This window comes from Schistosoma mansoni, chromosome 4, assembly GCF_000237925.1.
Source record: "Schistosoma mansoni strain Puerto Rico chromosome 4, complete genome".
NCBI lineage: Eukaryota > Metazoa > Platyhelminthes > Trematoda > Strigeidida > Schistosomatidae > Schistosoma > Schistosoma mansoni.
The window spans coordinates 18,084,201-18,102,316 of NC_031498.1; the positions used below are offsets into that span (position 1 = coordinate 18,084,201).

At 33.4% G+C, this 18,116-nt stretch overlaps 1 protein-coding gene across 1 annotated transcript; it reads left to right on the forward strand.

Annotated features, from left to right (window-relative positions):
• Positions 1 to 204: 204 nt before the first annotated feature.
• On the forward strand, positions 205 to 17,705 carry Smp_070190 (putative gcn5). The gene is made up of 13 exons (XM_018797036.1): positions 205 to 370; positions 412 to 645; positions 683 to 763; positions 812 to 984; positions 1,029 to 1,223; positions 1,312 to 1,682; positions 7,054 to 7,283; positions 8,034 to 8,236; positions 8,976 to 9,117; positions 11,650 to 11,904; positions 13,508 to 13,905; positions 15,222 to 15,388; positions 17,290 to 17,705. Exons 1-13 carry the CDS (start codon positions 311 to 313, stop codon positions 17,478 to 17,480), a joined length of 2,700 nt encoding a protein of 899 aa, XP_018652118.1. The 5' UTR covers positions 205 to 310; the 3' UTR covers positions 17,481 to 17,705.
• The last annotated feature ends 411 nt before the right edge of the window (positions 17,706 to 18,116 follow it).

Consider the following 18,116-nt stretch of genomic DNA (forward strand, 5'->3'; position numbering starts at 1 on the left):
CAATGTTTTTCAACTTTGCAGTCGATTCCATATGGTTTTCATTCTAGAAACGCATAACATGGTGAATATTCGCGGTTATTTGTAATTAAATATGTATCAAAAGGTTTCTGTAAAGTTGTTTATTCACTGGGTTTGTTAGATTTCGATCGTTTTCTTGTCACTATTCAAGTATTTTGTTTATGTTGAATAAGAAAACTTGATTTTTCAGCTCTAAGTTCTCTATTCCAAATGTCCATGAATTTTGGATAGTACGTTTGAAAATTAGTGATGGCGAACAAACGTTGATCCTATAGAAAGCGATAATCTGAGCATGGATAGTTCGACTTTATATCAAAAGTTGTCAAGATATTTACCTTATTCTAAATGTGAAGTAAGTACATGAGTAACCTTTTATAAAATATCTGATCGCAGAATGAAGGTTGCAAATGTAGTACATGGAAGCTCTCAGACAATGCGATAGATGAAAAACTCATTGAAGCTATATGTGAAAATTGCTGTCATGTTCATTATAGCTTGTTTGATCCAAGTGAGAGCACGTGGCTTAATAGTGCAATGCAAATGGTTGACGATGTGGAACGAATGTATATTTTATGTACCAAAGAAGAAGATTATGAAACAAGAAATATATATTTCTGTATTTTGAAGGTAAGGCATCCTAAAATCATTTCCGTCTCATTTCTAGCGCCTTCGTAAGGCGTTAATGAATAAAGTACAACCCGTATTTGATGACAAACCTCCTTTCGAGCGACCTGATATCAATACCGTAAGTATATGAAGTGTGAATTCCATTTTATTCTCTAACTTTTAAAAGGCCGTACGAAACGCGTTACTATTCTGTGCTCTCACCGATCCTCAAAATCCAGAAATAACAATTGAACTGTGTAAATTATTCTTAGCATATGTGAATTCATATAAGATCACATACCCAAGTCAAAGGATTCAGAAGTATGAAAATAAAACAGGATACAAATTAATATATATGAGGTATTTTACATTGCATGTATATATACTTATTCGATTCTTTTCAGGTGGATATGCCACTGTTATGTGCCAAAGTTTTGTAACGCCTTACCATATACTGAGGCTACATGTGCATTTGGAAAGAATTTCTTGTTAGCCGTTTTGCCTGAAATTAAAAGAAGACTAGTCGAATTTTTCAAACAGGATTCTATAATTCCGTCCATTCTGGATGCAAAGATACATTTAATACAACCTTTAACACGGTAAACAACAATCATTTTTCGTTCTTAAATTTTTAGTGTTATCGTACTCTATGGTACTTCATTTCCATTCTAATTATTTCCTGTTCAGACTGTGTAATTTGCTGGAAGATAATATTGATGACAAAACGACTTCCGTCTGGGATCCATATTTTCAACCACCATTGCGTCCCGACAATGTAATCACACCAAGCGGATTATTACAGTCGATTTCTATTGACCACGTGGTCAATTTCTCTACACATCAACGTAATATAATCATCAGTAGTTCAAGTGAACTGAAAAGTGATTCAGTTGTTACACCGGCTCTCACTGATCTAAAAGTGGAGAGACTGTTTAGTAATCCAGATTTGGTGAATGGTGATAGGGATATGGTAGTTAATACACCTATTAAATCTGAACCTGAGGAGTCATTTACAAAACCTGCCAAGATAACTGATCATTCAACGCACCGAAGAACAAGTACGTGTTAGTAAATTTTCATTGAAGACAGCCATTTTTTTATTTGAATCTTTATGCTTGATCTGATTTTAAGCCCAATTTCTAGTCTGTGATTTTCATTCATTTCATTTTCTGATTGGAGATTGTGTAGTTTTCGTAGGTTTAAATATCTTTATTCTGAATATTTCTATTGTTGGCATCGCCAGATCATTAGCGAATAGTTCTATAAAGACCAAGAGCATACAATTTATCCCCTAAACCATTGGACTCACTTGTAAACTAAAGTTGTACGATGTCAATAAGTATTTCCGGATACAATAGAAAAGAATGGTCTCTTGATATGTTTTTACTTGTGATCACACTGATTTATGCTACCTATACCGGCAAATATAAATAGTATTTAGTAACAATCGAAAATGGAAACTACTGGAAGCCAAAAGTTGAAATAAAGAGAACAGGAAGGTAATTGGAAAGCAATCGAAATAACAACGGAACTAGAGAAATAACGGAATATGTAAAGGAAAACGCAGAGATGTGTAAATGATGTATTTAATGTATGATTTTCATATTTTACTAGGCCGCTGTGTGATTTCGGATTAAACAATAAATTGGTTTTCCCCACCTGAGTTCTCGTTCACTACAACACTTCTTTTCGGTCAGTACCAAATAAAGCACTTCAACATTTATGTTTCTATAAAGGCTTCCTAAATGACTATAAATTATAATTCATTTGCCATAAATCTGTCATCAGTTGTCGAATGAAATCGACCCCAGCCAGTTGCGTTTATTAAGTATATGAGATTATTTTCAGGTAAAATTAAAAGTTGATATTTCAAGTAGTTAAGGCTAAATCTTTAAAGACATGTGGCATAACACTAGGTAGTTGTTTAAACTGGTTAAAGTAAATAGATTTAGAATGTCAACCTTTAGTCAAAACACTACAGTAAAAGATGAAAAAGCAATCTGCTCTCAGACAAAGCAACAGGGACGAGACATTTAGAGAAACAGTCCGTCTGGTTCATCGCTGCTCTGTGCTTTGTACACCAACCTTCTGAAGGCTCTCCATCCCTATATTTACGTCCGGATCAGTGCTTGTAACAATCTACCATCCGAAGTCTCTGTCAACTGTTGGTCATGTCTAGTAAAATCATGGGGTCATCATTGCTGAAGTTGAGCGTAGCGTGACACTCTGATGTCTTAAGCCGGTTATTATATGAGTAGAATGGACGAAAGTCATAGTTAACCTGCGCACCATGGCCAGTCGTAAGCGCTGATGGGACCCCAAAGTTTGCTATTCAGCGCTTCATCACTTTTCTTATCACTGTTGCTGCTGTCATGTCCTTCAGTGGATAGCTACGGATCATCTAGTAAATCTGTTGATATATGTTAGCAAGTTTGTTTACCTGCTCAAAACTGATAGCGGTCGCACAACCTGAATATAAATATGGTCAAATCTTGTGTTTGGTGAGGGCAAGACTCCTATAGGAAACATGGTGCATCTGTGGGTCTTCGGTTTCTGGCACTAAATATATTCTCCCTCCCATTTTCGTAAACCTCTATTTGTATTTGATCATACAAATTGATCTGTAATAAGTTTTACTGTTGCTTTAATACCTGGGTAAGATACGTTTAGTTTTTCAAAAATACTTCGTCTCATGCTGGAGGGTACAGAGGGACGAGTTTTACCTCTCGAAATATCATAAATCAATGCTTCCTTTTCATTCGCAGGAAAGTTTCGAAATATTAACGTTGTTTTCTTAGACTCGAAAAGTTTGTTAAACTCATTGTTGAGCTTTTGGAGCTTTGCCATCTCTTGATAACTTGTGTCAGGGACTGCGAAAGCGTTAATATCTTTCCTTGATAATCCATCTGCAAAGTCGTTTTTCTTACCTTTTATATACTGTGTCAGTAGTAAACTGAAATAAAATTGAGGTGTTGTAAGTTTCTTGGTGAATAATTGGTATCAATGTTTACTATCGCTCTGGCTTATAATCGGTATAAACCATGAACTGTATGCCGTTTACTATGTATCAAAAATGTTTGACAGATAGATTATCAACAATTCCCAACTAAAACATAGTATAAAGCGTTTATCTTGGATTAAGTCTTCTAGTATATTGTTAATATAGGCTTGTGTGAATGACAATTCATGTTGTACTTGGTCAATATACCTTTTAAAATAATAAATATATTTTTTTGTTGTAACTCAGTGAGTAGAAAAATTGTATTTCTGACGTTTCGTGATTTAATGTAAGCCGCTTCTTCAGAGTAAATAAATAACCGAACTAAATCAACACAAGTTTAAATAGTCAGAAATACAAATTTTCTACTCATTGGGTTATAACAAAAAAAATACATTTATTATTAAATTTCTAACAATGCTCAGTTTATTTGAAACTATCAAGTCCATCCTTGACATTGATATCTATAAACCTTTTAAAAATTTACTGCGTTAGATAATCCGAACAGAATTCTTACAAGTTCGAATAAACCAAGCGGTGTTGTAATTGATGTTTTTGGAACTTCTTTTGGCGCTACAGGGATGTAGTGATACCCTCGGACTAAGTCAGTTTTGGTGAAGAGACTATTGCCAACCATGTTCTTGTTGCCATCATGAGTGTGCGGTATAGCGTATTTATCCCCACGGCATGATCAAAGGTTGTACAATGCCCCATCTACTCACCTTATCAGTTTCTTCTTTCGCTATATTTATTTATTTGAACACATAAATATTAGTACAAGGGGGCACCAGATATATATGCGCCAAATAAGTCACTTGATATGTGTGAGGGCTGTGATACTGCCCGGATGCCCAGACCGAAGCAGGTGATCTCAGGAGGCCACACCCGGAGCCTTCGACCTAAAGGTGTAGTCCACAAGGCAGTGGAGCAGCGTCAGGCGATGCAGTCTCATGGTAGTCGGTGACCAGCAATTGGTTTATACGCCATTTGTTCCCTCAGGGTACTGGAACCCATGTGCACCATTGGTTTGGAATGAGGGTTTTCCAACTCCCCTAGGTGAACGCTCTGTGTCCACCAACCCGGTTAAAGCGCCGGACATTCGCTTTCCGTCCCCTCAATTTCGTAAACAACACCCTGGTGCGATAAGGCAGTGAGTAGGACTTCCCTAGCAAAGGCCGTATACGCGTTGCCATGTGAGAACATTTCGAGAGAGAGGGCAGGCCCTCCCAACTCTCGGCCGTAACAGTGCATTTGGGGGCTATAACATAACGTTTAGGGTCTGAGGCTCTTGGTTGTTAAAAAAACGGGCGTCGTTCAGTGTCAGTGTGGCGTACAACACTGTCTCAAACCCTCTTGTTGGATTCACGCTGTGGTTTAACTGATAAATGTATGGACGTTTCAGTAGACACCTCCTTTTATTTCGACCTTAAATCGGCACGTACAAGCTTCTGGTTTGCAACGTTCACAAGTATTTTGTCGGATGACAGAAAATTAACGCCCATTATGATGGTTAATTATGTAGATGAAACATGGATTCTACTCATATTGCAAATGTCATATTGAAAAATACTATTAATAAAAACATTACACCTGTTGCCCCTAGTGGAGGATAGACCACTGACCAGGATTATCCAACCATGTCCTGCGATCTCCTTCTCAGTTTTTTCCAAATGTTATTCAGTCTTTTGATGTCTGCCTCAAATTCTCGACTCCAAATGTTATTTGTTCTTCCTCTTTTCCTTTTATCTTCAAGAATCAAAGTTACGACTTGTCTAATGATGTACTTTGGTGGTTTCCTCAATGTTTGTCCCACCCACCTCCATAATCTTTTCGTAATTTCTTCTTTAACCGAAAGTTGGATGGTTCTTAACCATCGTAGGTTATTGCTGACGGTATCTGGCCAACGGACATTGAATATCTTGCATATATAATTGTTTATAAATACTTGTACCTTTAAGATGATGGTTGTAGTTGTTCTTCATATATCTACTCCTTACAGTAGAACCGTCTTTATGTTCGTATTGACTGGTCGCTCTGGTTTACAATATTTCGTTGCCAGTTGCGTTGTTGTGTCATTTAGTTGTCTCATACTTCCCCGTCTTGCAGCCCTTTCCGCTGTCATTGCTCGGTGTTCCACGTATTTCTGCTTGTCGGTTCTAATGCCAATCTTCACTCCCTTGTTTAGTTCTATGTATTCGGTCTGTGCCCTGACTTTCACTGTTCTTGTTCAGTTATTGTTAATTGGTGTCTTCTTGTTCTTCATTTCGTGAATCCTGTCCGAGGTCTCAATAAGGATCAATTCCTTATTATGATGCTTGTTGCGGCCTAGAACCTCTTGGCACGTTGACGTTAGTGTATCTTTGGTCCCTTTCCATTTGTTTTCCACAGTAGTTTCTTCTTCTTTGAGTAGATCCTGTAGGATTTGTAACCTATTGTTGAGCTCGTCGAGTTTATCAGTATGTCGAAAGAAGTCTGTACTGGGCCTTTGTAATGCTGTTTCTCTAGTTGTGCAGTGCTTCTTTAGCTTTAGTTGCATATTGGCAACCACCAGGTAGTTGGTTATCTGAAGCTATGGAGTTCATCTCTTTGGTCCCAAGTATTTCATTGATCTTCTGAACTTTTCATTGATGCAAATATGGTCGATCTGGTTCTGTATAATGTGATCTTCCTGTAAGACGCATGAAGCTTTGTGTATGTTTATGGAGGAATACAGCACCACCTACAACCATTTAATTGGATGCAAATAACTTTGCAAAGATCTCACCGTTTTCGTCCCTTTCTCCCAGTCAGTTCATGTCGTTGCATAATATCTTCATAGTCAGTGTAGTCCAATTCGACTTTGCGCCTAAGTATCAAATCAGGATGGTTATGTTCTTTCCCAATCACTTCTCTACGATCGACTGCAGCCTCACAAAACTGATGTTTATCGTCTTCATTGCTATGATTGGTGGGTGCATAGTACTGGATAACATTCGTTGTGATTCCATCGTTCTATGATTTGAAGAATGCGTTGATGATTGTGGATCATGAGATTCCCATCATATAATTGTTTTTCGTGCTTCTTTGAACATCGTCAGTGCAACGTTTTGTGTGTGAGAAGCATTTTCTTCTTCATGAGCTGAGTACACTGCATTACTTAACTAATTTGGGTACATGATTGAATTTTTGTACCTTTTTGTGTACCTAGCTCTTTTCATATACAGTCATATTGGTGGAACTTAACGGTACGTGTTGACATGAAAGGAAACTCTCACTTTGTCATGTATTTAAGAAAGCTATTATGAAATATAGATATACTTCATTTTGTAACTGTTGATGAAAACGTTATTGTGTGAGCCACTTAGAGCTTTTTTCTGTGCAGTATCCAAGCTTATTGTTATTCCTTTTCTTCTATTGTTTTCTGTATTTTTAATCGTAAAATAAACATTTAGGTATACGTCTTCGAAGTCAGTTATCGACTAATACACAATCGTCTGTAAGTGATTCAGAAAAACCAAACTGTAAATCAGAAGACAAAGCTGTAGTCACCGATAGCAATATGAAAAAGTCATTGAATGATAATTTAAATATTTTAGATGTTAATAGTACAGAATTAGAACAAATTCTACAAGAAATGAAAAACAATGAAAGCCCTTGTAAAGGATTTTATCCGTTTCAAACGGTAAGCTACAAAATTGATTCTGATATTGTCTTTTTTAAAATTTGTTCAGGGTATTTATATTCTTTTTTAAATCTTTTTTGCATCTATACACAAATATTACTTTAATGTTTTATTTGTAAGTGAGCTCTACAAAGTTAACAGTGATAAATAAACTCAAAGCAAAAATGGATGACTAAATCTTTCACATACTGTGTTCATTTTTTGATTTCTGTTACAACTATACTTAATAGTATCGTTCCCAGTGAACTATGATTATAATTTTGTTCTTAGTGCATAAATATAGAATGAAGTCATGTTTTCAAATATATTCCATTCACTTCACTCTAACCATATGACTAGTATCACCGATCATCATCCAAAAATATTACTCATTTATATCTTAAAAGTAGTCAGCACTGAAATTTATACATTGTTGTTGGATAATATTAGTGCTTTACAAATTAACTGATATTCACACACCTATCTCGTTCATCATTGTGTAGAAGCATACATGTACTAATTTTCTTAAAATTAATCATTTAGACTCAGATATGCAGTGAAAAATCATTAATTCGAGATCGTGTTGAATATCCGCTTTCATGTATTCAAGATACAGAAAAGTTTTATTTGCTTGTGATGTTTATTGTAAATAATTACAACCTTTTGTAGAAATAAATTACTCATCTGTTTTGTTATGGTGGTGAAATTGGTTTCTCTATTCAACTCGTATTATGCAATTGTGTATTTTTTTCTTTTTTGATAACTTGTTAGCTTCATTCATTAAATGCAACAAGAGACGCCGCTGCACGTCAAGAAGAATCAGCTGGGAATATTGAATTTCATATAGTTAATAATAGTTTAAATCCTAATCAACCTCCACAAACATATATTTGGCTTTTGGAGTTATTAAATGTATTTGCTTTGCAATTACCTCGTATGCCAAAGGAATACATTGCACGACTTATTTTTGACCCGTAAGTTTGTATACATGATATTCGCAATTATATTGTTTTCAAGTTTTCGTAATGGGTTTTTTCCCTACTCAACTATTTCAAGAAATATACTCCTTTTTTGTCAACTAAACATTCATAAATTCCAGTATTGAGTGATTTAACTGCAATGTCTTTTTTAATTTTGCGTATTTGTTAAAATAATTTTCTAGATGTATCTCAGTGGTTTAAGGATTCTTCTTTCAACTGTTGTATCACAATCCAGCATCATTGTTTAGAGTTAAAACCGTCTATTAGTAATACTATTTCTCATACAGCAAGTCTTTCGAGTCAGAGTTTAATATAGTCAAATGTTATCTTACATTTGCTATTATTCCTTCCAAATAACAAAACTGTAGCCTTCTAGTGTGACACGACTGAAATTTGTAATCAGAAATCGTGATGGTTTTGTTATTATCATATGTTCGGTTATCATACTCTAAACGATTCTCTCGATTAATCTCTTGCGACTGTATAAAAAGACATTTAAGTAGGAATGTTATTGTTTTGTTTACATGAATTATCATGTGAAGCTTATTAAACTCAAATCAGTATGTGATTACTTCTTAACCAAGTCATTAGTATATATATTCACCATATATATATTACCATATCTTGACTTTTCCATTCGATATATAATATTTTCGGTACATACAAATCATTATTACTGATGTCTTTCATTTATATTTAGTCTTTGTTTCATTTATTTCATATGTATACACAGAAAACACAAAAATCTTATTTTGTTAAAAGTTTCTGATTCATGTGAAAAACATGCTATCGGCGGAATCTGCTTTCGTATGTTTCCATCTCAGGGATTTACGGAAATTGTGTTTTGTGCAGTAATTTTCAATGAACAAGTAAAAGTAAGTTATATATATATATATACGTCTTGCGTAAACACATATGGAAAATATTTAATTATACACTGAATTTTGGTAGTGGACTTAAATTCAGTACATCATTCACTTATCAGCTTCTAACTATTATTGTTTTTTAAACTGTAGAATGAAAAAAATTACGTATTTCTGCTTCGTCGTAATTAGTAACACAAATTTTATAACAAGAATAAAAGTGGCAATAACTAATACAAAGAAGTAATTAATTTAAAGTAGAATGACAAATGATTTTGTGAGAGGTCCCGATATTTCCACAAAATCTCATTGGTAACTTAGCATTGATCATTTATATTAAAACTATAGAACTTCCAAATGAGTAGTACCATTATTATTTCAGTATAGAATGTGCTGTATATGCCCAACGACTTAGCATAATGTGCTATACTGGCCTGAGTAGGATTTAATTGATATGAATTGATGATAGCCAAACTGAGACGTAGAATGAATCATGAATCCTATGACTGTTGCTGTTATCCGTGTAATAAATTATTCCATGCTTCACTGACATCTTTTAGGTTATAAATCAGTCAATGGTTGTAGAATCGTAATTTAATACCCAAAACCGATCATATATATTACAAGTAATATTTAATTCTTATCTTCCTTTAGATCTCCAATACACTATTATCATTCACCTACTTATTTCTTCCCTTAATTTCTGTTTATAATAATCATTATTTTCTTCCGTTTTTATTGGTTCTGTTCCTGCTCTACCACTAAGTAGTGCGTATTTCATGACTTCGAGTTCCACTAAATCGCTGCTATAAGGCCTATTCTCAAACTAGTGAAACTTGTTTCTGAACTTTTGTGATTTGAGAGACTGTTATTAAGAATTTTTTCTTGTTAGGATTATGTGCAATGAGTCTTCTAAGAAATTTAAAGCAATTAGTCCCTTTGATATATTTCGACAATGTATCAAGGGGACTAATTTCTTTAAATTTCTTAAAAGATGACTCCCTGCATATATTATTAAAAGGTTAAATGAGTTTGTCAACCTTAAATGTAAAATTATATCAGAACGCGTAAAACTGAGCATAGTCCTGACAATCTTCGTCTTCTTATTACACTATCAAAATTGTTAGGATTAGTTTTAAACAGACTGTCGATATACAATGAATATTTCATGCAAATACATTTTACTGTGCGTAAATTTTTCTACATGCTCATTGATTATCCGTTGTTAAAACTAAATACAAAGAATAAATTTGGTTAGCACAACTCAGTGCATTATATAATAGGAGGTTATAGAAAGTTTGCTTTGTTGCAACACTGACTTACCTACAGCCTATATACAGTATCCATCTTATTAGATCAAAGAAATCATGAAATTTGGTAATGTGTTGGCAAATGGTACCTGTGACGTTAATTGTTATATGTTAGTGACATAAAGATAGTAATCGACTAAAACACTTGATTAATATCTAATTACTGATTAAAAAATTTAGACAAGTCAACTAAAATTAATTTATCAAAAATCAATTACAGTGACTCGTGACAATCAATCATATAATAATTGAAAGATGTATATTCTTTGTCAAAAATATTTTACTTATATAATCTTGGATTGTAATAATAAGATCTCTATATCTGCAATTCAGCTATTCAATATCTTTTATTATTGATAGAAATCTGGTTATTTAGTGTCATAATGTTCATATTTCAATAAACAATACTATTATTATATTTGTGGGTATCATTAGCAAGTTTCGATTTGATAAATTCGAATAAATTGAGCATTGGGTAGATTGTTATAAATATAAATAATATATTTATATTTATTTATTTATCTAATCACATAAATATTGGTACAAGGAAGCACCAGATACATATGCGCCGCACAAATCTCGCTCGATTTGTGTGAGGGCTGTGATACTGCCTAGGTGCCCAAACTGAAGCAGGTGGTTTTCTTAGGGGACCACACTCCGAGCCTTTGACCTAAAGATCTGATCCACAAGGCAGTGGAGCATCGTGAGGAGATGTAGTCCCATGGTAGCCGGTGACCAACAATTGATTCATATGCCATTTGTTCCCTCAGGATACTGGAGCCCATGTGCACCATCGGTTTGTAATCAGGGTTTTCCAACTCCCCTAGGTGGACTCGCTTTGTCCGCCAATCCGGTTAAAGAGCCGGACATTCGCTATTCGTCCTCTCAGTTTCGTAAACAACGGTCGCGCCACGAGAAGGCAGTGAGTAGGACTTCCCTGACAAAGGCTATATATTCTCGTGGCCATGTGAGAACATTTGGAGAAGGAGAGCGGACTCTCCTTACTCTCAGCCGTACCAGGACATTAGGGGGCATCTCAATGCGTAGAAAAATTAAGTTTTCCGACGTTTCGTGACTCAGTGTAGACCACTTCTTCAGAAAATAAATAACCAAATTAAAATTAATCCAAAAGATCTAATTTTTTTACTCCTCATTGGGATACTACAAATACATTATTTATTTATGATTATATTTAATTATATTTATGACAATATTTTCTCTTTTCTTTTTCAAGGGTTACGGAACACAAATGATGAATCATTTAAAAGATTATCATTTACAACATAAAATATTTCATTTTCTTACATATGCTGATTCATTTGCTACTGGTTATTTTAGAAAGCAAGGATTTTCACGTGAAATACGCTTAGCTCGACAAGCTTATTTAGGTTATATTAAAGAGTATGAAGGTGCCACATTAATGGGTTGTGAATTATATCCAAATATTATTTATACTAGATTTTCTGAATTAATTGCAAAACAAAAACAGGTATTTATTGTTGTTGTTGTTGTTGTTGTTGTTGTTGTTACTGTTTGATTCATTTTTACCTAAGTCTGTATAGTTTTAACTTGTTTACCAAATTGAATGAAAGTGATATATTCCTAGTTAATTTCGAAATAGTGTAAATCAAAGTTCGTTTGCAATTATTTAAAAGAAACTACTGAATGGCTAACTCCAAACTTTCGAAAGTCATATAGCTGTGTTCATTACCTAAGGTACTGTTATGACTTTATAAAAAATAAGACGTATGACAATTCGTTATTGATTTTTATGTCCGGCTTTTATCACGTGAATTATCCACCAATCGAAATACGACTTCTCCGATCTTAACACTGTGACAAATCAATGACGTTCGACCAGTATGAGTAGTCTAGCGTCTTTTATCCGCCTAGCCCTTCCAATTGAGTCCAGAACACCAATTGCAGCTTCTGCTATGCGAATCATTTATTTCAAGCATACTCTGTTTATATACCAGACAGACAGACCTCATCACACCATAAAATAGAAAATAATATTTGTACAAGATCAAGCCAAATGTGGCTGTGAATATGGGATACAGTAATCAATAAAATGAATATAATTTGAGGACAGTAATTCGTATGATAATAATCCATAGGTCAAAATGAAGCTTGTAGTATGATGAACATAGATGTACACAATCTAGTTACTCAATAGTTAAACAGTGAGAATATATATAGAATAATCGTCCATTAATAAGTCCTGGAAGTTACTCGTATTTATTTCTTCACTAGGATATAACAGATACACTTTATAAATGAGAATAATAAAATAAGACATTTACTTAATATTTCATTATTATCTATAAAAATACATTTAGAATTCAGGTAATAATTTTGGCTCATTGGTGAATATTGGAATATATATGTATATGATATTGTTGAATTGTACTGGTGTGCTTGAAAAAAAAGCAAACCATTGATCATATACCATTAGTTTACCACCATTGATTGTATATAGTTTTATGGATACATAATTCAATTTACATTTACTCTTTCATGTATTAGCTAACACAAAGTATTGAACATGTATGATTAGTGTTTCAATTGTATGAGTTATTGTAATTATGTTAATGGAAAAGTCTTATAGTTTATAATTATTCTGTTTATAAAGAGTCGTTTACTTTTCAGCTGTTTAATCCTTTTACTGATCTGTGTTAAGTTTAGGAAAGTGTTCTATTTTGTGATATTCTATGGTACTTCCAAATTACAAATGATTATGATATTCTAATTTTGAGAATAATAGTTTTTTTGTATGATGTTATTGTAAAAGTATAATATGATTGAGTTTTTGGAAGACAATTGTCTGAAACGCTAACTAAGTGTTATAATTGTACCATTCATTTAGTAGTTTTCCTTTGTGATTCCTTCTTAATTATTTGATAAAGAGTATCATAGGAAGAAAGCTTACGTTTCTTGATTTTATCATGGAGTCCTACCGTATCTTTAAACATTTTGTTTCGTGAATATTTTCTTATGAACTTTAAAATCTGTAAAACACCATTCGTGATACGAGTTTGATAATTTTACGTAAATGATAATATCTTGTAAATTATTTAATATTTATTTGATAGGTTATTACCCGGTTGATAGAAAAACGTCGTGAGTCTGCTAATCAATCCTACCCAGGAATACCTGCCAAACTATTTCGTAATGGACCTTTAAGACCAGATCAAATCCCTGGTCTAACTGAGATCGATCTGACTTCAAACAAACTTTCTGATTTATTTCATAAAATTCCTAAGACAGAATTATCCGAAATCAATCAAACTTACATAAATAATCATGTTTCAGTGAAGCGAAAATCGTCAGATACTTTTGGTAAATCTGTTGAGAAATTACACGAACCTCCAAGGAAACTACGCAAACGTTTACTCGATTCTTTGCCAAGTCCCAGTCCGCTGACCACAAAGCCACAGACGAAAGCAAGAATCAGTTCAAGGTCAACGCGTTATAATGGCTCATTAAAAATGTAAATTTAATTTGCTAACTTATAGGAATTACAAACAATTACAAGGTTTTGTTTTTTAATTTATTAAAACCATTTTATCATCTCGGCATATAAAATGTCAATATTTAAGTAAAAGTTCCACGAATTTCCCATTGTAAGAATGTCTTTTCCCATTAATAAGCATGTTCTACCTTATGTATGGTATCTTTTCAATCTCAGTAAAAATTCTTATCACCTTAAAATACTTTCCTCAAATAATTAGTTGGCAAGATTATCACAGACAAGAGTGGTGATTTCACATTTTCTCAATTTGATAATTAAATTACTAAAACGGTTAAGATATCGTTTAATCTGCAGATTGTTCGGCAGAAAAAATATGGAAGGTTAAAATTATCTTACGGTGATTTACTCTATCATATTTCGTTCTAGCATAAAAAAAATAAGATCAACAAAATAAATAGTAAAGAAGTGAAAAACATGAGACCAGAACTAATGGAGAATCCCAATACAAAAGATTGCAGAAGAGAGGATTATAAACGTGGAATAAGGTAAAAAGAGAACAAAGAATAAATACAACTGTTCATATTATTGTAGTACTTAGTTTTAAAGTAAGTACTATTAGTAAAGAAAATATTGATTACAAGAGTATTTTACTCTTGACCCGAATCATCATCACAGTTAAGGTCACGAATCGTTTTTACAGTTTTCATGTGTTATCTATGAAATTGTTTGTTTATCGAATCATCGCAGTAGTTTTAAAATACGATTTTCAAACTGTGTCTGTTTTAAATTATTCTCTATACGCAACTCTTCAACCACAGTATTTTAGCTTTTCAGCCATTGATACAGCTGAACTTTCATTACTTAAGCTTCTGCTAAAAATGATTAAATGGGATCATCTTGATATTATTGTTGGTTAGCTGATTGTACAGTCTTACAAAAGTTATGATTCAAAATGAGCAAATTTCAAATCACTACTTGACACTAACGGTGTTACAGGCATTTAAGTAAAATCATTTGCTCAAAAAACCTCATTTTTCATGAACATGGATGTTCACCACTTATTTATGATAAAAATCAAAGTCACTTTCTACATAGGAAAAGTGTTAATGATGTTCGAAACGACGGCAATAGTCCCACAGATAAGGGATCTAGCTCAGAGAACCCAACCACACTAAAATCTTAGATAATCTTTTATTTAATGGTTAAAAGTGCAGTTACATATTATCCTCTCTTGGTCAGCCTTCAATTTTTCCTTCAAGAAATAATGTAAACTTTATGAATTTCATTTAAATCACTTTTTTTAGTTAACCAATTTTTAATTATAATTTATTTAGATCAGATTCATTGGAACCTGACTGGATACAAGGAGCTAAACAGCTAGCAGAAAAAATCCGTCCTATCCTAAATGCATTACGTAGTCATATATTGTCTGGCCCTTTTCAAAAACCTGTTACATTAGATGAAGCTCCAGATTACTATGATATTATTGTTTTCCCAATAGGTAAACAAATTTCAGTTTATTCATCACTATACTAGTAGTGATAAGTAACATATGTTCCTAATAGTTGTAAATAATTCTTGTTTTATTCTCATTTTACATTTTCTGAAATATTCTTTATGCAAACTTAATAATAGTCAAAACATCTACACTTTTATATATAGATTATGTAACTCTATGCTGCGTAGACCCCGTTAAGATTGTAACTATTTAGTAAAAATCCATGAACTGTAATGAATTCACATTATTCAATTTGAATTATTATTCTCGTTTTATCAACTTTTCTAAGGAGAATCATTTCTTAACTCTATTTGAATTAAATTCATTTAGTATTGCTTGTTTGAATCTTCCCATCGATGTGTTAGGACTGCAACTGGTCAGTCTCTAATTGGCATATGTGCATACTGTGCGTATTGCCTCGATATAGCCTCAATTCACAAGCATGTTAAGCAGAGATGGATAGTGGCTAGCAGTGGAATCCAGGACGCGCGTTTCGTCCTATTTGGGACTCGTCAGCTGGATGTGTCTGTATCTCAGAGTTGATGTTCACTCTGGGACTCGAACCCAATACCTCTCGCTTCAAATGCCATCGCGTTATCCACTCGGCCACTGAGTCCTGATAGCCACTTGCTTGTGTGATGGGGTGAAGTTTAAATTCATTTAGTATTGCTTGTTTGATGGGAAGGTACTGGGTTCGAGTCCCAGAGTGAACATCAACTCTGAGATACAGATACATCCAGCTGACGAGTCCCAAATAGGACGAAATGCGCGTCCTAGATTCCACTGCTAGCCACTATCCATCTCTATTTGAATTGTCTAACTAGATCGAATTTTTTTATTTCACTGGTAAAGAATAACCTATCTGTATGGCATGTTACCGGTCCGAGGTATTTGTTGGTACTTAAAAATAAAGAAATCTCTTCATTGTCATTCTTCAATAACTAAATCATGACGCACAATCTACGTGACACAGTCCATTCGTACTTACACTTCGTTAGATTTTCAATAAAAATTTATTGTATATGTACATACCTTTAATGAATAACTGTTATATCTATCATTTCATGTCACATTCAATAACTAACATATCCAATATTACCATGTTACATGACATGAAAAAAGTGATGGCTGATATTTTGAATTAAACAGTTTTCTTGTTATAGCTTATGTTTTTGGATATTGTTATATTCATCTTAAAAGTTCCCTATTATATTTTAAATTTAGAAGCCTAAAAAACATTAGCCCTGTTAGTACGATGAAAACAGATGTTTCTCTGGGCTACAATTAAAGTTATCACCAACATAAAGCTAATACACTTGTCGTTACTATTTGAGGACATAAAAGTAACTACTTTGTTATATTCTTTTGTTTTCAATATAGACGACAACCGATCATCATCCGTTGAAGGAAACATTCTACGTTAATCTGAGAAATTTTAATCAAATTATGCTAATTGATATATTTGACTTAAATATCATTGATATATCACCTTACTGCTCTTTCAATTTAATTTTTCAACAACTGATTAAGTAACCGGTCACTTAGTAGTTAAATCACGCCTGTTAACTAGTAGATTGTAGCTTCGAACCCTGTTTGGCATTAGGCAACCGGATAGTATCAGTAAGATTTATACAAAATATATGACTGAGATCTGAATACGGCATACTTGCACTATACAAACTCATTTCTTGGTAAAAATTTTTAAACACCTGATTTTTCTTCAGATATCATGGTTACTTCCACATTCTTTTAATTGTCACATGGTTTTTTTTAACAGCCAATTTGAGTTTGAAAAATGGAGTTACAAGGCAACTAACCGCTGATGATTTTTAACTTAAAATAAAAATGTGTCAGCCACTTTGAGCGAAACTATCTAACTTTTACTCATATCCTTTGCTTTACAGATTTGGGCACAATGTGGGAACGTTTAAAATCGAATTATTACGTTACGAAATCCTTGTTTATTGCTGATATGATGCGAATGTTTCATAATTGTCGTACTTACAATCAACAAGACTCTTATCTTTATAGAAGTGCTAATACTTTAGAACGTTATTTCATCAACAAAATGAAAGAGGCTGACTTATGGCCTTAAATCATATCACAGAATCAACAAAATATGTTACTGAGTTTAATAAATTTTGTTTGACTGTTTCTTTTCTTATCTGTTTCCTGTTTTTCAGTATAATACTTTGTAAAAGTTTCGTAATTTATAATTTCTTGTATGATAAGTGTTATTTTGTGTAAATGACTCATAGTTTTACTGAACTTCGTAAAGTTGATAAAATTGCTCAAAAACTATCAATAAATATGTGTACTGAAAATCCTGATTTTAATTTCGAATCGGCTTAATTTTTATCTAATATTTTTCACTAATTCCGTGTAAGTTACTGAGCTTTTAAGAGTATTATGAAAAGAAGTGAAGAGTACATGGACTAGTCATTGAGTTGGAAGGTGTACGGTTGGCTATATATTTGTGGCAGATACTTGAAGAGAGTGATTCGGCGTTAAGTAGGTGGTTTAACTGTGAACTCACTTTGTATCCCTAGGCAACATCACAGACCTGATGAGCAAAATAAAATGATTTTAGCGGGAGGAAATAACAGCTTGTTCTGTCAGAATGGAGTTTGGGTTAGATTTTCATTCAAGCGGTGGCGCACATGGTGTTCATACAAAACGATAATTGCTTTGTAAACCACTGCTCGCGTCATTTTAAATACAATAAGATAAC